This window comes from Pan paniscus, chromosome X (assembly GCF_029289425.2).
Source record: "Pan paniscus chromosome X, NHGRI_mPanPan1-v2.0_pri, whole genome shotgun sequence".
Classification (NCBI taxonomy): domain Eukaryota; kingdom Metazoa; phylum Chordata; class Mammalia; order Primates; family Hominidae; genus Pan; species Pan paniscus.
In genome coordinates, this window is record NC_073272.2 from 151,730,581 (window position 1) to 151,745,456 (window position 14,876).

Here is a 14,876-nt window from a genome sequence, read left to right on the forward strand (position 1 = left end):
TTATGACTAGATTTTATTTGGTTTTATCGGTTGGATGGTACTAAATCTCCAAAAGCAGAGCCAAAATAATTTTATAATGAATGAAATGACACTAACAAATGCAGTGGGTTTAGGCACTAGCTTAAGTTGGAGGATAGGCAGTGGTAACTTCAAACACTCTCTCCCTTTTCTTCATTTTCAAATATGAACAGATTTTTAAAATAATATTCTGAATGATTCCTGGCACCTGGCACATCTCATCCTTAACATGGGCTAAAATGACCCTCGTACAGTCTTTTTGATAACATTAGTACTTTTGCTTTTTAAGTCATGAACTCCCCTGTGCTTTCTTCCTCAGCCTTATCCTTGCAAGACTTTCGAGGTGAGCCTGAGGTGAATCCATTGTACAGGGCAGAGCCAGTGGACCTGGAGTTCTCGGTGGATCAGGTGGACTCAGTGGACCAGGAGGGCCCAATGGACCAGCAGGACCCAGAGAACCCAGTTGCCGCATTGAACCAGGCAGGCCTGATGGATCCAGTGGATCCAGAGGACTCAGTGGACCTGGGGGCTGCTGGCGCAAGTGCTCAGGTACTCTGAAAGTCTCGCTTCATTCGCTTCACGTGTTTGTCTGGATAGCTAACCTTGCAAAGCCCAAATTTTCACTCTTGTGACCAGTTTCACTTCACAGAAAGTATGTTTGTTACTTTTTCAAAACTATATCACTATTTCTGTTATACTGGATTTTCAGATGCCGTTGAGAACTCAAGGGACCCTCACAAACAGGGAGATTGGAGGTTCTCTAAGTAAGACCAAATCCCTGTGCTCTTCTTAATATGAAATCCCATGGACACTTTGTACTTGAGGAAAAGTTTGAGCCAAATAAGAAGCTTAGCTGCTAAGAAAAGGTGGTATTTTTAAGAGCCCTGCTTTTAATCACCTGTGAGAGCATGCTAACCATCTAGAGGGAAGACAACTTTCTGGCCTTCCCATACCAACCCTCTCCCTGCACCACAAGCTAGGTTTTCCCAGTGGAATTTTTATTAGGTTAGAACATGCATTTCAGAGTCGTTAGATATACCCAACCTTGAAACATCAGTACCAATGTACAGTCCAAGGCCAAATCAAAATGGTTGGATTAACTACTGTGTAGTTCCTCTACCCCGAAATGTGTGTACATAACCACAGATTTTGACGATCATCTTTTATATTAGACAGGATTATTAAAATCAGGATTAGAAGCCAAGCTAATGAGTTGATGGTCAGTTACCTGGAATTGTGTGCGTTCATCACTGAGCCTAAGATTGAGTGACTCCGGTTCAAAAGGATCCTCATCCAGTGAAAATAATTAAGGGCTAGAACACAATTGTTTGAGTTTGGCCCCAGCAGTGTGGCCTTGGCAAATTACTGAGCCTCAGTTTCTCCATGTTGAAATGGTCTTGCCTTGTGGGGATTTGCAGACTGCTGTGAAAATTCTTTGAGCTATTTAAAAGGAAATTTCTGTGAAAATCTGCTGTGGCCTGATTTATGTCCTTATCATGCCAAAAAGTTGTGGTCCCCCTTTCACTGTTGACAGGTTTATCTTCTCTTTTGAATTAACTTGTAATTAAATTTTGAAGTATAACTTTTAAAAAATCACCAAAATAACCAGCAATGAATGTGTGTCATCTGGCTCTGCATGTGCTAGTGTATTAGGCTTATTTCTGGGTGCCATGTATCAGCAACCTGGAGTGTATCCAGAAGATGGAGACCAGGATGAGGAAGGGGCTGGAAAACATCTTAATCAGTTGCCGAAGACACTGAGAAGGGAAGAATGGGAAGGGACAGGACAGCTTTATCCAAGTAGTTGAAGGGTCATAAAGTGGAAGATACGGTTCCAGAGGATCAAGGAAGCAGTCTGGCACTATTAGCCCTTCTCAGACGGATTAGGTCACCTCTCGAAATAGCAAGTCCTCTCTCCTTCGATGGAGTGGTGAGAGTCAATGCTTGGCAGCTCCTTTTCCAGGAACAGCAAAGAAGATTTCTGCTTGGAGAGGGTGAGAGGATGTGATAACCTGTAGGGTTTGTCTCTTCCTGTCCTGAGTTTAGAGGGGTGTGTGTGTGTGTGTCTGTGTGGGTGTGTACACGCGCGTGCATGTGTGTGTGTGTGTGTGTGTGTTTTTTGGTCTAATGAATATCTGCTTTCTTATAGGAAGAGACATACAATACATAGTGAAAGAAGGACAAGTTGAACAATTTTCAATGGACTAAAAATACATATATAATTTTTATTCCAAATAATGAAAACAACAACTTGTAGGGTATTCTCTCTCTTTCTCTCAACTCATCTATGTACTTACATTACTCATAAAGGGTATTGATGAACCACAGTATAAGTCTATTTTTGGTTTCTGAAAGTTGCAAGTATAGGTACCTTTTTCTTATCATTAATGTTGTAAATTCTTTATCGATCAGGACTGTGGCTCTCTGACCTTGTTTATATGCATGGTATCCAGCATAGTTCAGGGCAAATAGCAATTGTTCCCAGGCCCTACTTCCAGCCTTGAAAGATAATTATTTTCCAAGAATCTCATCTCTTTTCTGTCCCTCTCGGCCAATCAGTTGAGAAGTCTCATCCACCTTTTTTTTCCTCCTTTTTTTTAAAATTATACTTTAAGATTTAGGGTACACGTGCACAACGTGCAGGTTTGTTTCATACGTATACATGTACCATGTTGGTGTGCTGCACCTATTAACTCGTCATTTAACATTAGGTATATCTCCTAATGCTATCCCTCCCCCCTCATCCCACCCCACAACAGGCCCCGGTGTGTGATGTTCCCCTTCCTGTGTCCATGTGTTCTCATTGTTCACTTCCCACCTATGAGTGAGAACATGTGGTGTGTGGTTTTTTGTCCTTGCAATAGTTTGCTGAGAATGATGGTTTCCAGCTTCATCCATGTCCCTACAAAGGACATGAACTCATCATTTTTTATGGCTGCATAGTATTCCCTGGTGTATATGGGCCACATTTTCTTAATCCAGTCTATGATTGATGGACATTTGGGTTGGTTCCAAGTCTTGCTATTGTGAATAGTGCCGCAATAAACATCCGTGTGCATGTGTCTTTATAGCAGCATGATTTATAATCCTTTGGGTATATACCCAGTAATGGGATGGCTGGGTCAAATGGTATTTCTAGTTCTAGATCCCTGAGGAATCGCCACATTGACTTCCACAATGGTTGAACTAGTTTACAGTCCCAGCAACAGTGCAAAAGTGTTCCTGTTTCTCCACATCCTCTCCAGCATTTGTTGTTTCCTGACTTTTTAATGATTGCCATTCTAACTGGTGTGAGATGGTATCTCATTGTGGTTTTGATTTGCATTTCTCTGATGGCCAGTGATGATGAGCATTTTTTCATGTGTCTTTTGGCTGCATAAATGTCTTCTTTTAAGAAGTGTCTGTTCATATCCTTTGCCCACTTGTTGATGGGGTTGTTTGTTTCTTGTAAATTTGTTTGAGTTCATTGTAGATTCTGGTTATTAGCCGTTTGTCAGATGAGTAGATTGCAAAAATTTTCTCCCATTCTGTAGGTTGCCTGTTCACTCTGATGGTAGTTTCTTTTGCTGTGCAGAAGCTCTTTAGTTTAATTAGATCCCATTTGTCAATTTTGGCTTTTGTTGCCATTGCTTTTGGTGTTTTAGACATGAAGTCCTTGCCCATGCCTATGTCCTGAATGGTATTGCCTAGGTTTTCTTCTATGGCTTTGTGGTTTTCCATCTAACATTTAATTCTTTAATCCATCTTGAATTAATTTTTGTATAAGGTGTAAGGAAGGGATCCAGTTTCAGCTTTCTACATATGGCTAGCCAGTTTTCCCAGCACCATTTGTTAAATAGGGAATCCTTTCCCCGTTTCTTGTTTTTGTCAGGTTTGTCAAAGATCAGATGGTTGTAGATATGTGGCATTATTTCTGAGGGCTCTGTTCTGTTCCATTGGTCTATATCTCTGTTTTGGTACCAGTACCATGCTGTTTTGGTTACTGTAGCCTTGTGGTATAGTTTGAAGTCAGGTAGCACAATGCCTCCAGCTTTGTTCTTTTGACTTAAGATTGACTTGGCAATGCAGGCTCTTTTTTGGTTCCATATGAACTTTAAAGTAGTTTTTTCCGATTCTGTGAAGAAAGCCGTTGGTAGCTTGATGGGGATGGCATTGAATCTATAAATTACCTTGGGCAGTGTGGCCATTTTCACAATATTGATTCTTTCTCCTGCCTGATTGCCCTGGCCAGAACTTCCAACACTATGTTGAATAGGAGTGGTGAGAGACAGCATCCCTGTCTTGTGCCAGTTTTCAAAGGGAATGCTTCCAGTTTTTGCCCATTCAGTATGATATTGGCTGTGGGCTTGTCATAGATAGCTCTTATCATTTTGAGATACGTCCCATCGATACCTAATTTACCGAGAGTTTTTAGCATGAAGGGTTGTTGAATTTTGTCAAAGACCTTTTCTGCATCAACTGAGATAATCGTATGGTTTTTGTCATTGGTCCTGTTTATATGCTGGATTACGTTTATTGATTTGCATATGTTGAACCAGCCTTGCATCCCAGGGATGAAGCCCACTTGATCATAGTGGATAAGCTTTTTGATGTGCTGCTGGATTCGGTTTGCCAGTATTTTATTGAGGATTTTTGAAAAGATCAACAAAATTGATAGACCGCTAGCAAGACTAATAAAGAAGAAAAGAGAGAAGAATCAAATAGACGCAATAAAAAATGATAAAGGGGATATCACCACCAATCCCACAGAAATACAAACTATCATCAGAGAATACGATAAACACCTCTACGCAAATAAACTAGAAAATCTAGAAGAAATGGATAAATTCCTCAACACATGCACCCTCCCAAGACTAAACCAGGAAGAAGCTGAATCTCTGAATAGACCAATAACAGCCTCTGAAATTGAGGCAATAATTAATAGCTTACCAACCAAAAAAAGTCCAGGACCAGATGGAGTCACAGCCGAATTCTACCAGAGGTACAAGGAGGAGCTGGTACCATTCCTTCTGAAACGATTCCAGTCAATAGAAAAAGAGGGAATCCTCCCTAACTCATTTTATGAGGCCAGCATCATCCTGATACCAAAACCTGGCAGAGACACAACAAAAAAAAAAAAGATTTTTTTTTTCAGAGATGGGGTTTTTGCTTTGTTGCCCAGGCTGGTCTCAAGCCTCAAGCAGTTCTCCCATGTCAACCTCCTGAGTACCTGGGATTACAGATGCAAGCCACCACACCCAGCTCAGCCTCTTTTTTATTACTGTTTTTTAAACTTTATTTTACTTTAAGATATTGTGGATGTTAATCTTTTTCTTAGAATTTAGTTTATTTTTGATATATTGCAGTCGTACATAATATATATACTATATGTGTGTGTGTATATATATATACACTATGTATATAGTATACATAGTTTAGTGCCAATTGATGGTTTTCATATTATATATATACTATGTATAGTGTATAGATATACACTATATATATTATGTTGTACATAGTTTTGGATACATGTACATATTTGGATACATATACACAATGTGTAGTGATCAAGTCAGGGTAATCAGGATACCCATCACTTCAAATATTTGTTTTTTCTTTGTATTGGGAGCATTACAATTCTTTTAGCTATTTTAAAATATACAATAGATTGTTTTAACTCTAATTTTCCTACTTGAGTACTAGAACTTGTTCCTAATGTTTAACTATATTTTTGTACCCAGTAATCAACTTCTATTCATCCCCCTCTCCCACATTCCCTTCCTAGCCTCTGGTAACCACCATTCTACTCTCCACCTCCATGATATCAACATGTTTAACTTTCACATATGAGTGAGAACATGTGATATTTGTCTTTCTGTACCTGGCTTATTTCACTTAACATAATGACCTCCAGTTCCATCCATGTTGCTGCAGGTGATGTGAATTTATTCTTTTTATGGCTGAATAATATTCTATTGTGTATATATAACACATTTTCTTTAGCCATTTGTCTGTTGATGAATACTTGGGTTAATTCCAAATTTTGGCTATTGTGAATAGTACTGCAACGAACATGGGAGTGCAGATACCTTTTTGATCTACTGATTTCCTTTCTTCTGGTGTATACTCAGCAGTGGGATTTGTTGGATCATATGGTAGTTGTATTTTTCGTTCTATAAGGAACCTCCATACTGTTTTCCATAGTGGCTGTACTAATTTACATTCTTACCAACAGTGTATGAGCATTCTTCTTTTTCCACATCCTCACCAGCATTTGTTATTTTCTTAATTTCTCTCAAATGTGTCTCTATATCGTCTACCTCTGGATTGTTCCATGCCCCTATTATCTCTATCCTGAATTACTCCCACAACCTTCTAATTGACTTGTCCCAAACTCCACGCTTCGTTTCTCCCACCACTTGATCTTCTGCACAGCTGCCAGAAGGCGTGTTTTATAACTGAATTCTGAGCATGTTACACCCCTGATAAGATCTGGGTTGTAGAACACATCTTCTAGCAGCAGTGCCAGGTGACTGATGAATAAAATCCAAGTTCCTCGGCTGCCTGAACCTGTACAAAACTCTGGTTTCTCCTCTACGTGTGACCTGCCTTATTCCTTCTATTCCAGCTAATTTGGAGCATCATTTGCCCCATAGCACACTCTCTACTTTTATAAACCTGTACATTTGCTTCTTTCCAGATGTGAAGCTGTTATCCAAGTTAAAATTAGATTTCCAGGACCTAGAGGAGAGTCCATCTAAGTACTATATGAGAACAATAATAGTACCTGCTTTTCAGGGCTCTGTGAAGATCAGACCTGTGAGTTTTCGTACAGTGCTTAGAAGAGTGCCTGGAACAAAGGAAGTGCCAGTTGATGGTTTTCATTATTGCATTGCTAACAGGGGCCCTATTGGTGGACTGCCATTTGTGATTTGACCCAGGCGCAGAATACTTTGGCACTGGCCCATGACTCTTCCACTAAGGACTTTGGGCATGTTGCTTCATGTCTCTGGGCCAATTCCACTTCTTTCTTTTTGGGAAAAGAATCAGGCTAAATGATCTCCGTGGTCCATTTCTTATCTAGAATTCCTAAATTCTCTAACCATTTTTTCAAACTTTCTAGTAATGAATGAAATCAGGATTTGAGAGCTACCATTTGCATTCTCAGTCTTTCAGAAATTTTGAAGTGAAACAGGATGGTAAGACTTGGAGAAACCAGTGTTGCTATACATGAACCATAAGTAATTCCTCCCCACAGCCATTACAGCCATCATCACCAGTTGCATATGACATCATTAGCCAGGAACTGGAACTGATGAAGAAGTTGAAGGAGCAGCTAGAAGAGAGGACTTGGTTGCTGCATGATGCCATCCAAAACCAGCAGAATGCATTGGAATTGATGATGGATCACCTTCAGGTCAGTCAGGATGCTAGGTTTCAGGTCAGAGACCAGTTCTATATTAGTAGCAGAAGGAAGAGGAGAAAGGGACCTTGGCAAGCCTTAAGGAGTTAGTCAATGGTGTCTGCCGGTAGTGACAGCTGCTGCCCACAGGGTGATATGGGATATCTAATGTGATCTCCAGCAGGGACTTAGAGTTTTGCCCTTTTTCTCCTGGCTACAAGAGCTGAGATTGGCCCAGCCAGGCCTTGGCAATGGTAGATGTGGCTTATATATAGCCAAGGCTTCCTGTAGGCTTCCCTGTGGGCAGTCCTGCTCCATGCCCAGCTTGTCTTATGCCGTAAGGAAAGGTGTGGACTGTGAATAAGACCTTTGTGATACTGTGTCCTTACAGAAGCAGCCAAACACATTACGCCACATTGTCATTCCTGATCTCCAATCTTCGGAGGCAGTGCCCAAGAAACAACAGAAACAACACGCTGGGCAAGTGAAGTGGCCTCTCCCACATCCCAAGGAGGTCAAGTGTTTCTGTGGTTTATCTTTATCCAACTCTCTCAAAAACACTGGGGAGCTTCAGGAGCCTTGTGTTGCCTTCAACCAGGTATGGAAAGGCTGTTTTAACTGTGTATCTGAAAGGGGATTTTGTTTTCTTGAGGACTTTGACTCACTTGGTTCTCCTTAAGGGGTAGTGACTATCCACTTGGCTGCAATTTATTTGCCCAAGATAGTAAAAAATCCTGGGCTACCTAGACCTGAATGCACATGCTAGACCATGTATACATACATGTACATATGTGCTGGATTAGCAGACTCTCGCTGCCAGGTGCATGGCTGCAGCTAGTATCCAGTCTAACTAAAGTAGACAGTCACACAGATCACTATGTGCAGAGAGGCTCAACTGTTGTCACCTTTTGCTTTGCGAGAATTGAATGGGAGTGTTAAATAAATTTCTGGGAGGCTCTTGCAGACACCAGGGTGCTTTTATCTGTTGCCTTTCGATGCAGCAGCAACTGGTGCAGCAAGAGCAACACCTGAAGGAGCATCAGCGGCAGCTGCGGGAGCAGCAGCGGCAGCTGCGGGGGCAGCTGCAACAGCTGAGGGAGCAAAGGAAGGTGCAGAAGCAGAAGAAGATGCAGGAGAAGAAGCAGCTGCAGGAGCAGAAAATGCAGGAGAAGAAGAAGCTGCCGGAGCCGAGGCGGCAAAAGAAGAAGAAGCTACAGGAGCGGAAGAAGTGGCAGGGGCAGATGCTACAGAAAGAGCCAGAGGAGGAGCAGCAGAAGCAGCAGTTGCAAGAGCAGCCACTGAAGCATAATGTCATCGTGGGGAATGAGAGGGTGCAGATATGCCTGCAAAACCCAAGTGAGGTATCTGTGCCCCTCTGCAATAACCCTGTTAGATTTTTACAGACCCAACCCATTGTTCCTATCCAGAGAGTAGCTGAACAACAGCCCTCTGGCTTCTATCAAGATGAAAACTGTGGGCAACAGGAAGATGAGAGTCAAAGGTAAGACATGCATGGAATGGTGATAGTGGCTATGATTATTGCTTTTCCCTCATGGCTGGATCCCATGCCTGAGATCACAGACAGATGACCTGTCCATGTGGCACCAGCGTCCCTCTCATCAATAGCAACTTGCTCTCAACTTGCCTTCTCTGTGGCCACTGCCATCATCCTTCTGCGTGTGTGGTGCATGGATGAGCATCCATTGATGGAACAAAGGGGTACCCATGAAGAAAGGACTAGATAAGGAAGCCTCAATGCTAGGGAATTAGCCCACAAACTTTGAAATCACTTGGCTGGATTCCCCAAGCCCAGTCTCTTGCACAGGGTGTCTATGGACAAGTCTTGTGCCCATAGCTGAATAACTTCTGGGCTTCCAGTTTCATTCCCCAACTTTCCTGGAATCTGGTGATGGCAGTAGGCCAAGTGCAGGTATCTCCCTGGCATTTATGAACAGTAAGAGGGAAGTGAGTGTGAAACAGTTGCTAGATTGCTAAGATCAGCCAAGAACACATGAAGGCTAAGTCCTGAGTGGCAATATAGGGACACGAACACATTTCTGCTCAGTAATAAGGTCTTCAGTTCCAAATGCTAGAAAGATAAGGTTCTTCCCAGCAATGAAAGGATTGCTTAGCACATAGTTGGGGCCCACTAAATAGTTTTGAATGAATGTTAGCTTTCTGAGACGGGCCTCCTAAAGCTCTCTGGACTTCCTTCTGGGCCTTGCTTTCGAATCAGTGACTTTGACATGTAGACTGCTTTAGGGCCATATTGCCCACCTGACCTGATCATCAGAATCCACCTGAGGAGGGTTTGGAAAGTATAGATTCAGAGTCTGGGATGGGGTTCAAAAATCTGTATTGATCACAAGACTTCCAGGCTTAGGGTTGTGGAGAGAGCACTGGATTTGGAGTTTGGAAATCTGCCTTACAGTCTCCGCTCAGCCATTAGCTCCCTGAGTGCTTTCAAAGTAGGTGAAATGACTTTCCAAGGCCACAGAGAGCATAGTTGTAGCAGGAACAAGACTGTCCAAGTAATATAAATAAAACCAGGTGAGACAAGGGATTGTAATTTCTCTCAGTGTCTACATTCACTTTACTTTGACAAGTTGAATCTTAGTCAGGCCAAAGTGAGAATACAAACAAGTGAATCCTGTGGTATAGCCACCAAAACCAAATGTGCCTGAAGCACCTACTGATGACCACGTGAGTGTCTCATCAGTTATCATGTCCAGATCCACGTCACTGCAACAGCTTTCTTCTCTTACAGTTTTTATCCTGAGGTGTATCAAGGGCCCCCCATGAACCAGCTGTCATTGATAGATACCTCAAACTCTGAGACAATTTCTTCTTCCAGCATTCCTCAGTTTCCCATAACTTCAGACTCAACCATAAGCACCCTGGAGACCCCACAGGATTACATCCGGCTTTGGCAAGAGTTGTCTGATTCACTCGGTCCTGTTATCCAAGTGAATACTTGGACTTGCGATGAGCAGGGCACCCTGCACGGCCAACCCACCTACCGTCAGGTATGGGACAGCCCCCTCCTTTTCCTTCCAGCGCAGGTCAAGAGGGATTCTGGGCCCCTTCCACATAAGGCACACACCCCAAGTGCATGCTGTGTGTGAGAGCCAGACTTCAAAGCTCAGTACATTTGACGGCAGTTAGTCACATGATGGTAGCACTCATTGCTGAGTAAAAATATTCTCTACAGGGTTCCTCAAAAAAGTGAGCTGGCCTAGTGAACCTTAGACGCAATCTGACTGAAACTTCTGTCAAAACTATGTTACATGGGCAAAGTGAGCCATGCCATGTTTTTAATCTGAGCTCATCGTCTGGTCCCAAGCCTCCTTTCAGACTTATGGATCTTTAGTTCTGCTACAAAATCTAAGACCTAGTGTAGGTATGTTTCCTTGTACTAAAAATAAACTTAGGGCCCCTCTGTTGAATGTGCTTGGTATCCATCTATGGGGTACCCCGTATTTGGAAGGGCAGGCCTACCTTGTGGATTATCTGCAGTGGCCATGTTTCCAGGATGGAAGCTGGTCCAGATGGCAGTTACGTAGCAGGTTTTGCTCCCCGCAGGCCCCCCACACACAATTTCACTAATGAATGGAACTTACAAAAGGTGTTTTCACTCTAGCTTTAAAAATCTTATTACAGCCTAACCTTTTTTTTTCAAACAACAAAACCAAACCAAAATAACCAGAACAAACAGTAAGCTAAGGCAGAAAGGAGTTTAAATACTTTAGGCAAGCAAATGTATGATTATTTTCACATATACCCCTAGACTAACTGTGCCACCAGTACTGCTAGAAACTTGGTCACTTGGACTGCTCACACGGAGAGATCAGAGTGGGCAATAGGTCCTATGGTTCCTGTGGTTCCATTACCAAGCCAGACTTTGTTGAGAACATTTTTCACGCCTATTTTTGAGGCACTTTCCCTCCTAGAGGGGGTCCTGAGAGACCAAGCCAGCACAAGGTTGAGCACGTTGCCCAGGGAAGTGGGAAAGGTCAGATTCTGAAAGGTTGCTCAGCTGGGAGAAAGCAGGGCAGGACCAAGTCGGAGCTTTCCTGTCCACAAAACCTCAGGGGCTCCCTGCTATCCTCAGGATGAAACCCGAGCTCCTCTTCCTAGCTTCCCAGCCCTCACTGCCTGCCCTGGCTTATCCCTACTGCCTTCTGGCACCTTTCTGCCTGCAGGTCCCCAGACACCTCCAGCTGTCTGTCCAGAGCCCAGCCCTGCTCCTTTTGCTCCCTGTGTCTTCTCCGCCCCCTTGGGTTCCAGTCCTTGAAACCTTGCATCACTTTGCAACATAACCCAAGGAATCCCTCCTCCTTAACCAGAAAAGACCCCCTCAGCCCATACTTTGTAACACCATCTTTGTATCTATTCCTTCTCCCTCCTCCACACCCCAGTGTGGGTTGGTACGTCTCCTGTCACTTTGTTAAAGTGGGCCAAGTAGCTGCAAATCAGTCAGCATGGAAATGACTGAGCCCAAGACCCAAGGCTAGTGGCCTTGGCCGGCCATGGCTGGCAGAGAAGCTGGACAAGAGAGGGCCAGACACAGACCCAGGAGCCTTAAGACAACTTTGAGAAAGCCCGGGTCTGCTTCTGCTGCTCTTTAAGCTAAGATGCTGCTGGGAGAGAGAAGAGGAGAGGAACCTTATCTTCTGTAGCTCCTCTGTCTCCCGTCACCTTGCAGGCTCATGTTCCAAAGAAGTATTTCTCAGCAGCTTGTGTATTTGAACTAAAGGATTCCTCCCACCACCAAAAAATGGGCCCACAGACTCTAGCAAACATTCCACCTTGTTTCACTTTTTCCTGGCAGGTGCAAGTTTCTGAGGTAGGAATCGAGGGACCTCCTGATCCACAGGCTTTCCAAGGCCCTGCTGCATACCAGCCAGACCAGATGAGATCTGCGGAGCAGACCAGATTGATGCCTGCAGAGCAACGTGACTCAAATAAGCCGTGCTAACAGTACTTTCATGACCAGTGATGAGGGGAAATGGGGGGAGGGGGCAGGCCAATGAGGTCTGCATGGCCAGGGGACCTTCAAGGTGCGTAAAGTCCCTTGGGGTAGGGTTTAGTAGGTAGAGACTTATTTGTTTCCTGATAGATTATGTTTGTAATTGTTTGTTAAGCACAGCCTGTTTCTTGGAAGTTATGCTGTAGAGGCAGCCTGTGATCCGTAGTATGCTAGGGTGTGACAGCAGCCAGCCACAGCTGGATTTGATGTCTTGTCTGCCCCGCCCAGCTTTGCATATCCATGTTCTACCACAGGAAGGTGGCCTGCCAAGAGTCTGCTCAAAGTTTTCAACATAAAGAAAAAAGAAAAAAAATGCCAAAGTGCTTTTCAATCTAGTAAATCTAGAGGGTGTTTTGTCTTAGCCACAAGAATTCCGAGGTCTTGACCCTGATGATCAACCTGCCTCCCCTCCATAGTCTTGTTGGAGAAGCCCAGAGAGAATGGGACTCCAACTAAGGGAACCTGAAATCAACTCAATGGAGGCACTTCAGAGCTAAAATAATTATGGCTTCCTTAATAAACATTTTCGTTCACTGCAACTTTGTGAATTGATGAGTGATGTTTGGAACCCGACTGTGCCAAGGTCCCTGGTGAAGGGTTGGTTCCCTACAGTTAGGCCCCTTTTGTAGACCCTGCTCCCCTCAGTCTCTTGTTCACACCTCAGCTCCATGCCACATTTGCAGAGGCCAGCGACTGCTGCCTTCCCACATGGCCGTGTGCCCAGGCCCGCTGTGTAGCTTTTTTTCGTGTAGCTCAGGCATGCTGGCTCCTTCATTGACACCAAGGGCAGCCACAGGCCGACTGAACTCTGAAACAGTTGGCCTAGGGGCTACCTTCTCAGGGTGGATGGTGTTTGTGCCTCACATATTACTTCAGAAGTAAGCCTGAACACTAAAGGACAGTGTACCCATACCTTTTACATGTGGGTTCTTTCTCTCCCATCAGTAGACTTTTTAATAGATAGGAGTACCCCCTAGAGGGAAAATGATTTTGGTTACAAGTCAAGCACCAAGAAGGACAGCTTCACAGCTGTCTGCATGGTGCAGACAGAGGTTCGGATAGCCAAACCAGAGGTCACTGTGTGCCTTTCTTAAGGTAATGAACCATTGATTGGAGAAAGCAAAGGAGACCCCAGTCTCTAGTGGCAAGTTAAAATAAAGGAGGCACATTAGGCCTCACATCACAGGAGAAGCCAGAGATTCTTTAGGAAGCGTGATCTCTACCATGGTTTTATGGACTGAATGTTTGTGCCCCACCCCAAATTCATATATTGAAGCTGTAACTACCCAGTGTCAGAGTGTTGGAAGATGATGCCTTTGACAGGGGTGATTAAGGTTAGATGAGGTCACTAGGGTGAGACTGTCATGACGGGATTAGTGCCCTTAAAAGAAGAAACACCAGGAAGCTTGCTGTGCCCACCAAGCCCCTTCACGTGCACATGGGTGCATGCACGCACACACGTATGCACGCATGCACACACACACGTACGCACACGGACACACACACACACAAGAGGTCATGTGAGCACACAGCAAGATTGTGGCTGCCTGCAAACCAAGGGAAGAGGCTCCAGGACAGAACCTACCTTGCCAAAGACTTGATCTTGGGTTTCCAGATCAAGCCACCACACATGGCAGAGCTTCCAGAAACAGCCACCGTGACCTCCACATCAGTTCATTCCCAGGTGGGCAGTACAGCAGTCCTCACTGAGCAGCGCTCAGTCTGTATGTACATAATAGAACATTGCATGCACAGACTTAAAGCTGAATATTCATGTTTTCTAAACACATCAAACATTCATAAATGTTCCTATTCCCAAGCACATTTTCTAATAAAGAAGGAAGAGTTATTAAAACTACCAGCTCCAGTTCATGTTTGCAGCACACACCACAGCATGGGCTGATGCCCACTGTGGTGTCTTTAGTGTGTTTTGACGCGTATTTTGGAGACAATGAAAAGGAAGGTAGCTATAGAATGTTCTTGAGTATGACTTTTGTTCATCTCTGCCAAAATCACTGGGAAGGAAAGGTTGGGGAAGAAGGGCTGGAGTGACAGGAAGTGGGCCGGGCAGACATGGGAACTGGGAACTGCAGCTTCAGGCCAAACTGCCTATGAGGTGAAAGGAGGGAGCTGGTCCTCCAAGGCCTTGGAATGCGTCTCTAGCCTCAATGGAGACTGCAGTAAACTTCACCTGCATCTCTTAAAATGGGCCACATCAACCTTAACGAAGACTCTGGTTTACAGCTAGGACCAAATTAAATATTCCCTAGGGGATATTAAATAATTGGGATTTTTGTTTGGTTTATTTTAATGGGTAGGGAAGACAGCATTGAGTGCTTCTCCATCGCCTATCAAATAGAATCCAGATTCTCCACCTGGCCTGGCCTCGCCCTTCCTCTGCAGCTGCATTTATCTCCTCCAGTCATGCACTCTGCCCCCAGTCCCCCG

The 14,876-nt window shown here is 44.0% G+C and overlaps 1 protein-coding gene across 7 annotated transcripts in view; it reads left to right on the forward strand.

Annotated features, from left to right (window-relative positions):
- PASD1 (PAS domain containing repressor 1) overlaps positions 1-12,965 on the forward strand; it is a 113,937-nt gene extending 100,972 nt beyond the window's left edge. For 2 of the 7 annotated variants that reach the window (XM_034950160.2, XM_055106418.2), the window contains exons 11-16: positions 338-567; positions 7,256-7,414; positions 7,791-7,997; positions 8,401-8,900; positions 10,167-10,425; positions 12,231-12,965. In XM_034950160.2, coding sequence (XP_034806051.1) covers positions 338-567; positions 7,256-7,414; positions 7,791-7,997; positions 8,401-8,900; positions 10,167-10,425; positions 12,231-12,377 — 1,502 coding nt within the window. In that variant the 3' untranslated portion in view covers positions 12,378-12,965. The remainder of the gene's footprint in view (positions 1-337; positions 568-7,255; positions 7,415-7,790; positions 7,998-8,400; positions 8,901-10,166; positions 10,426-12,230) is intronic. The other 5 variants (XM_055106420.1, XM_055106417.1, XM_055106422.1 and 2 more) reach the window with 5 other exon arrangements.
- The last annotated feature ends 1,911 nt before the right edge of the window (positions 12,966-14,876 follow it).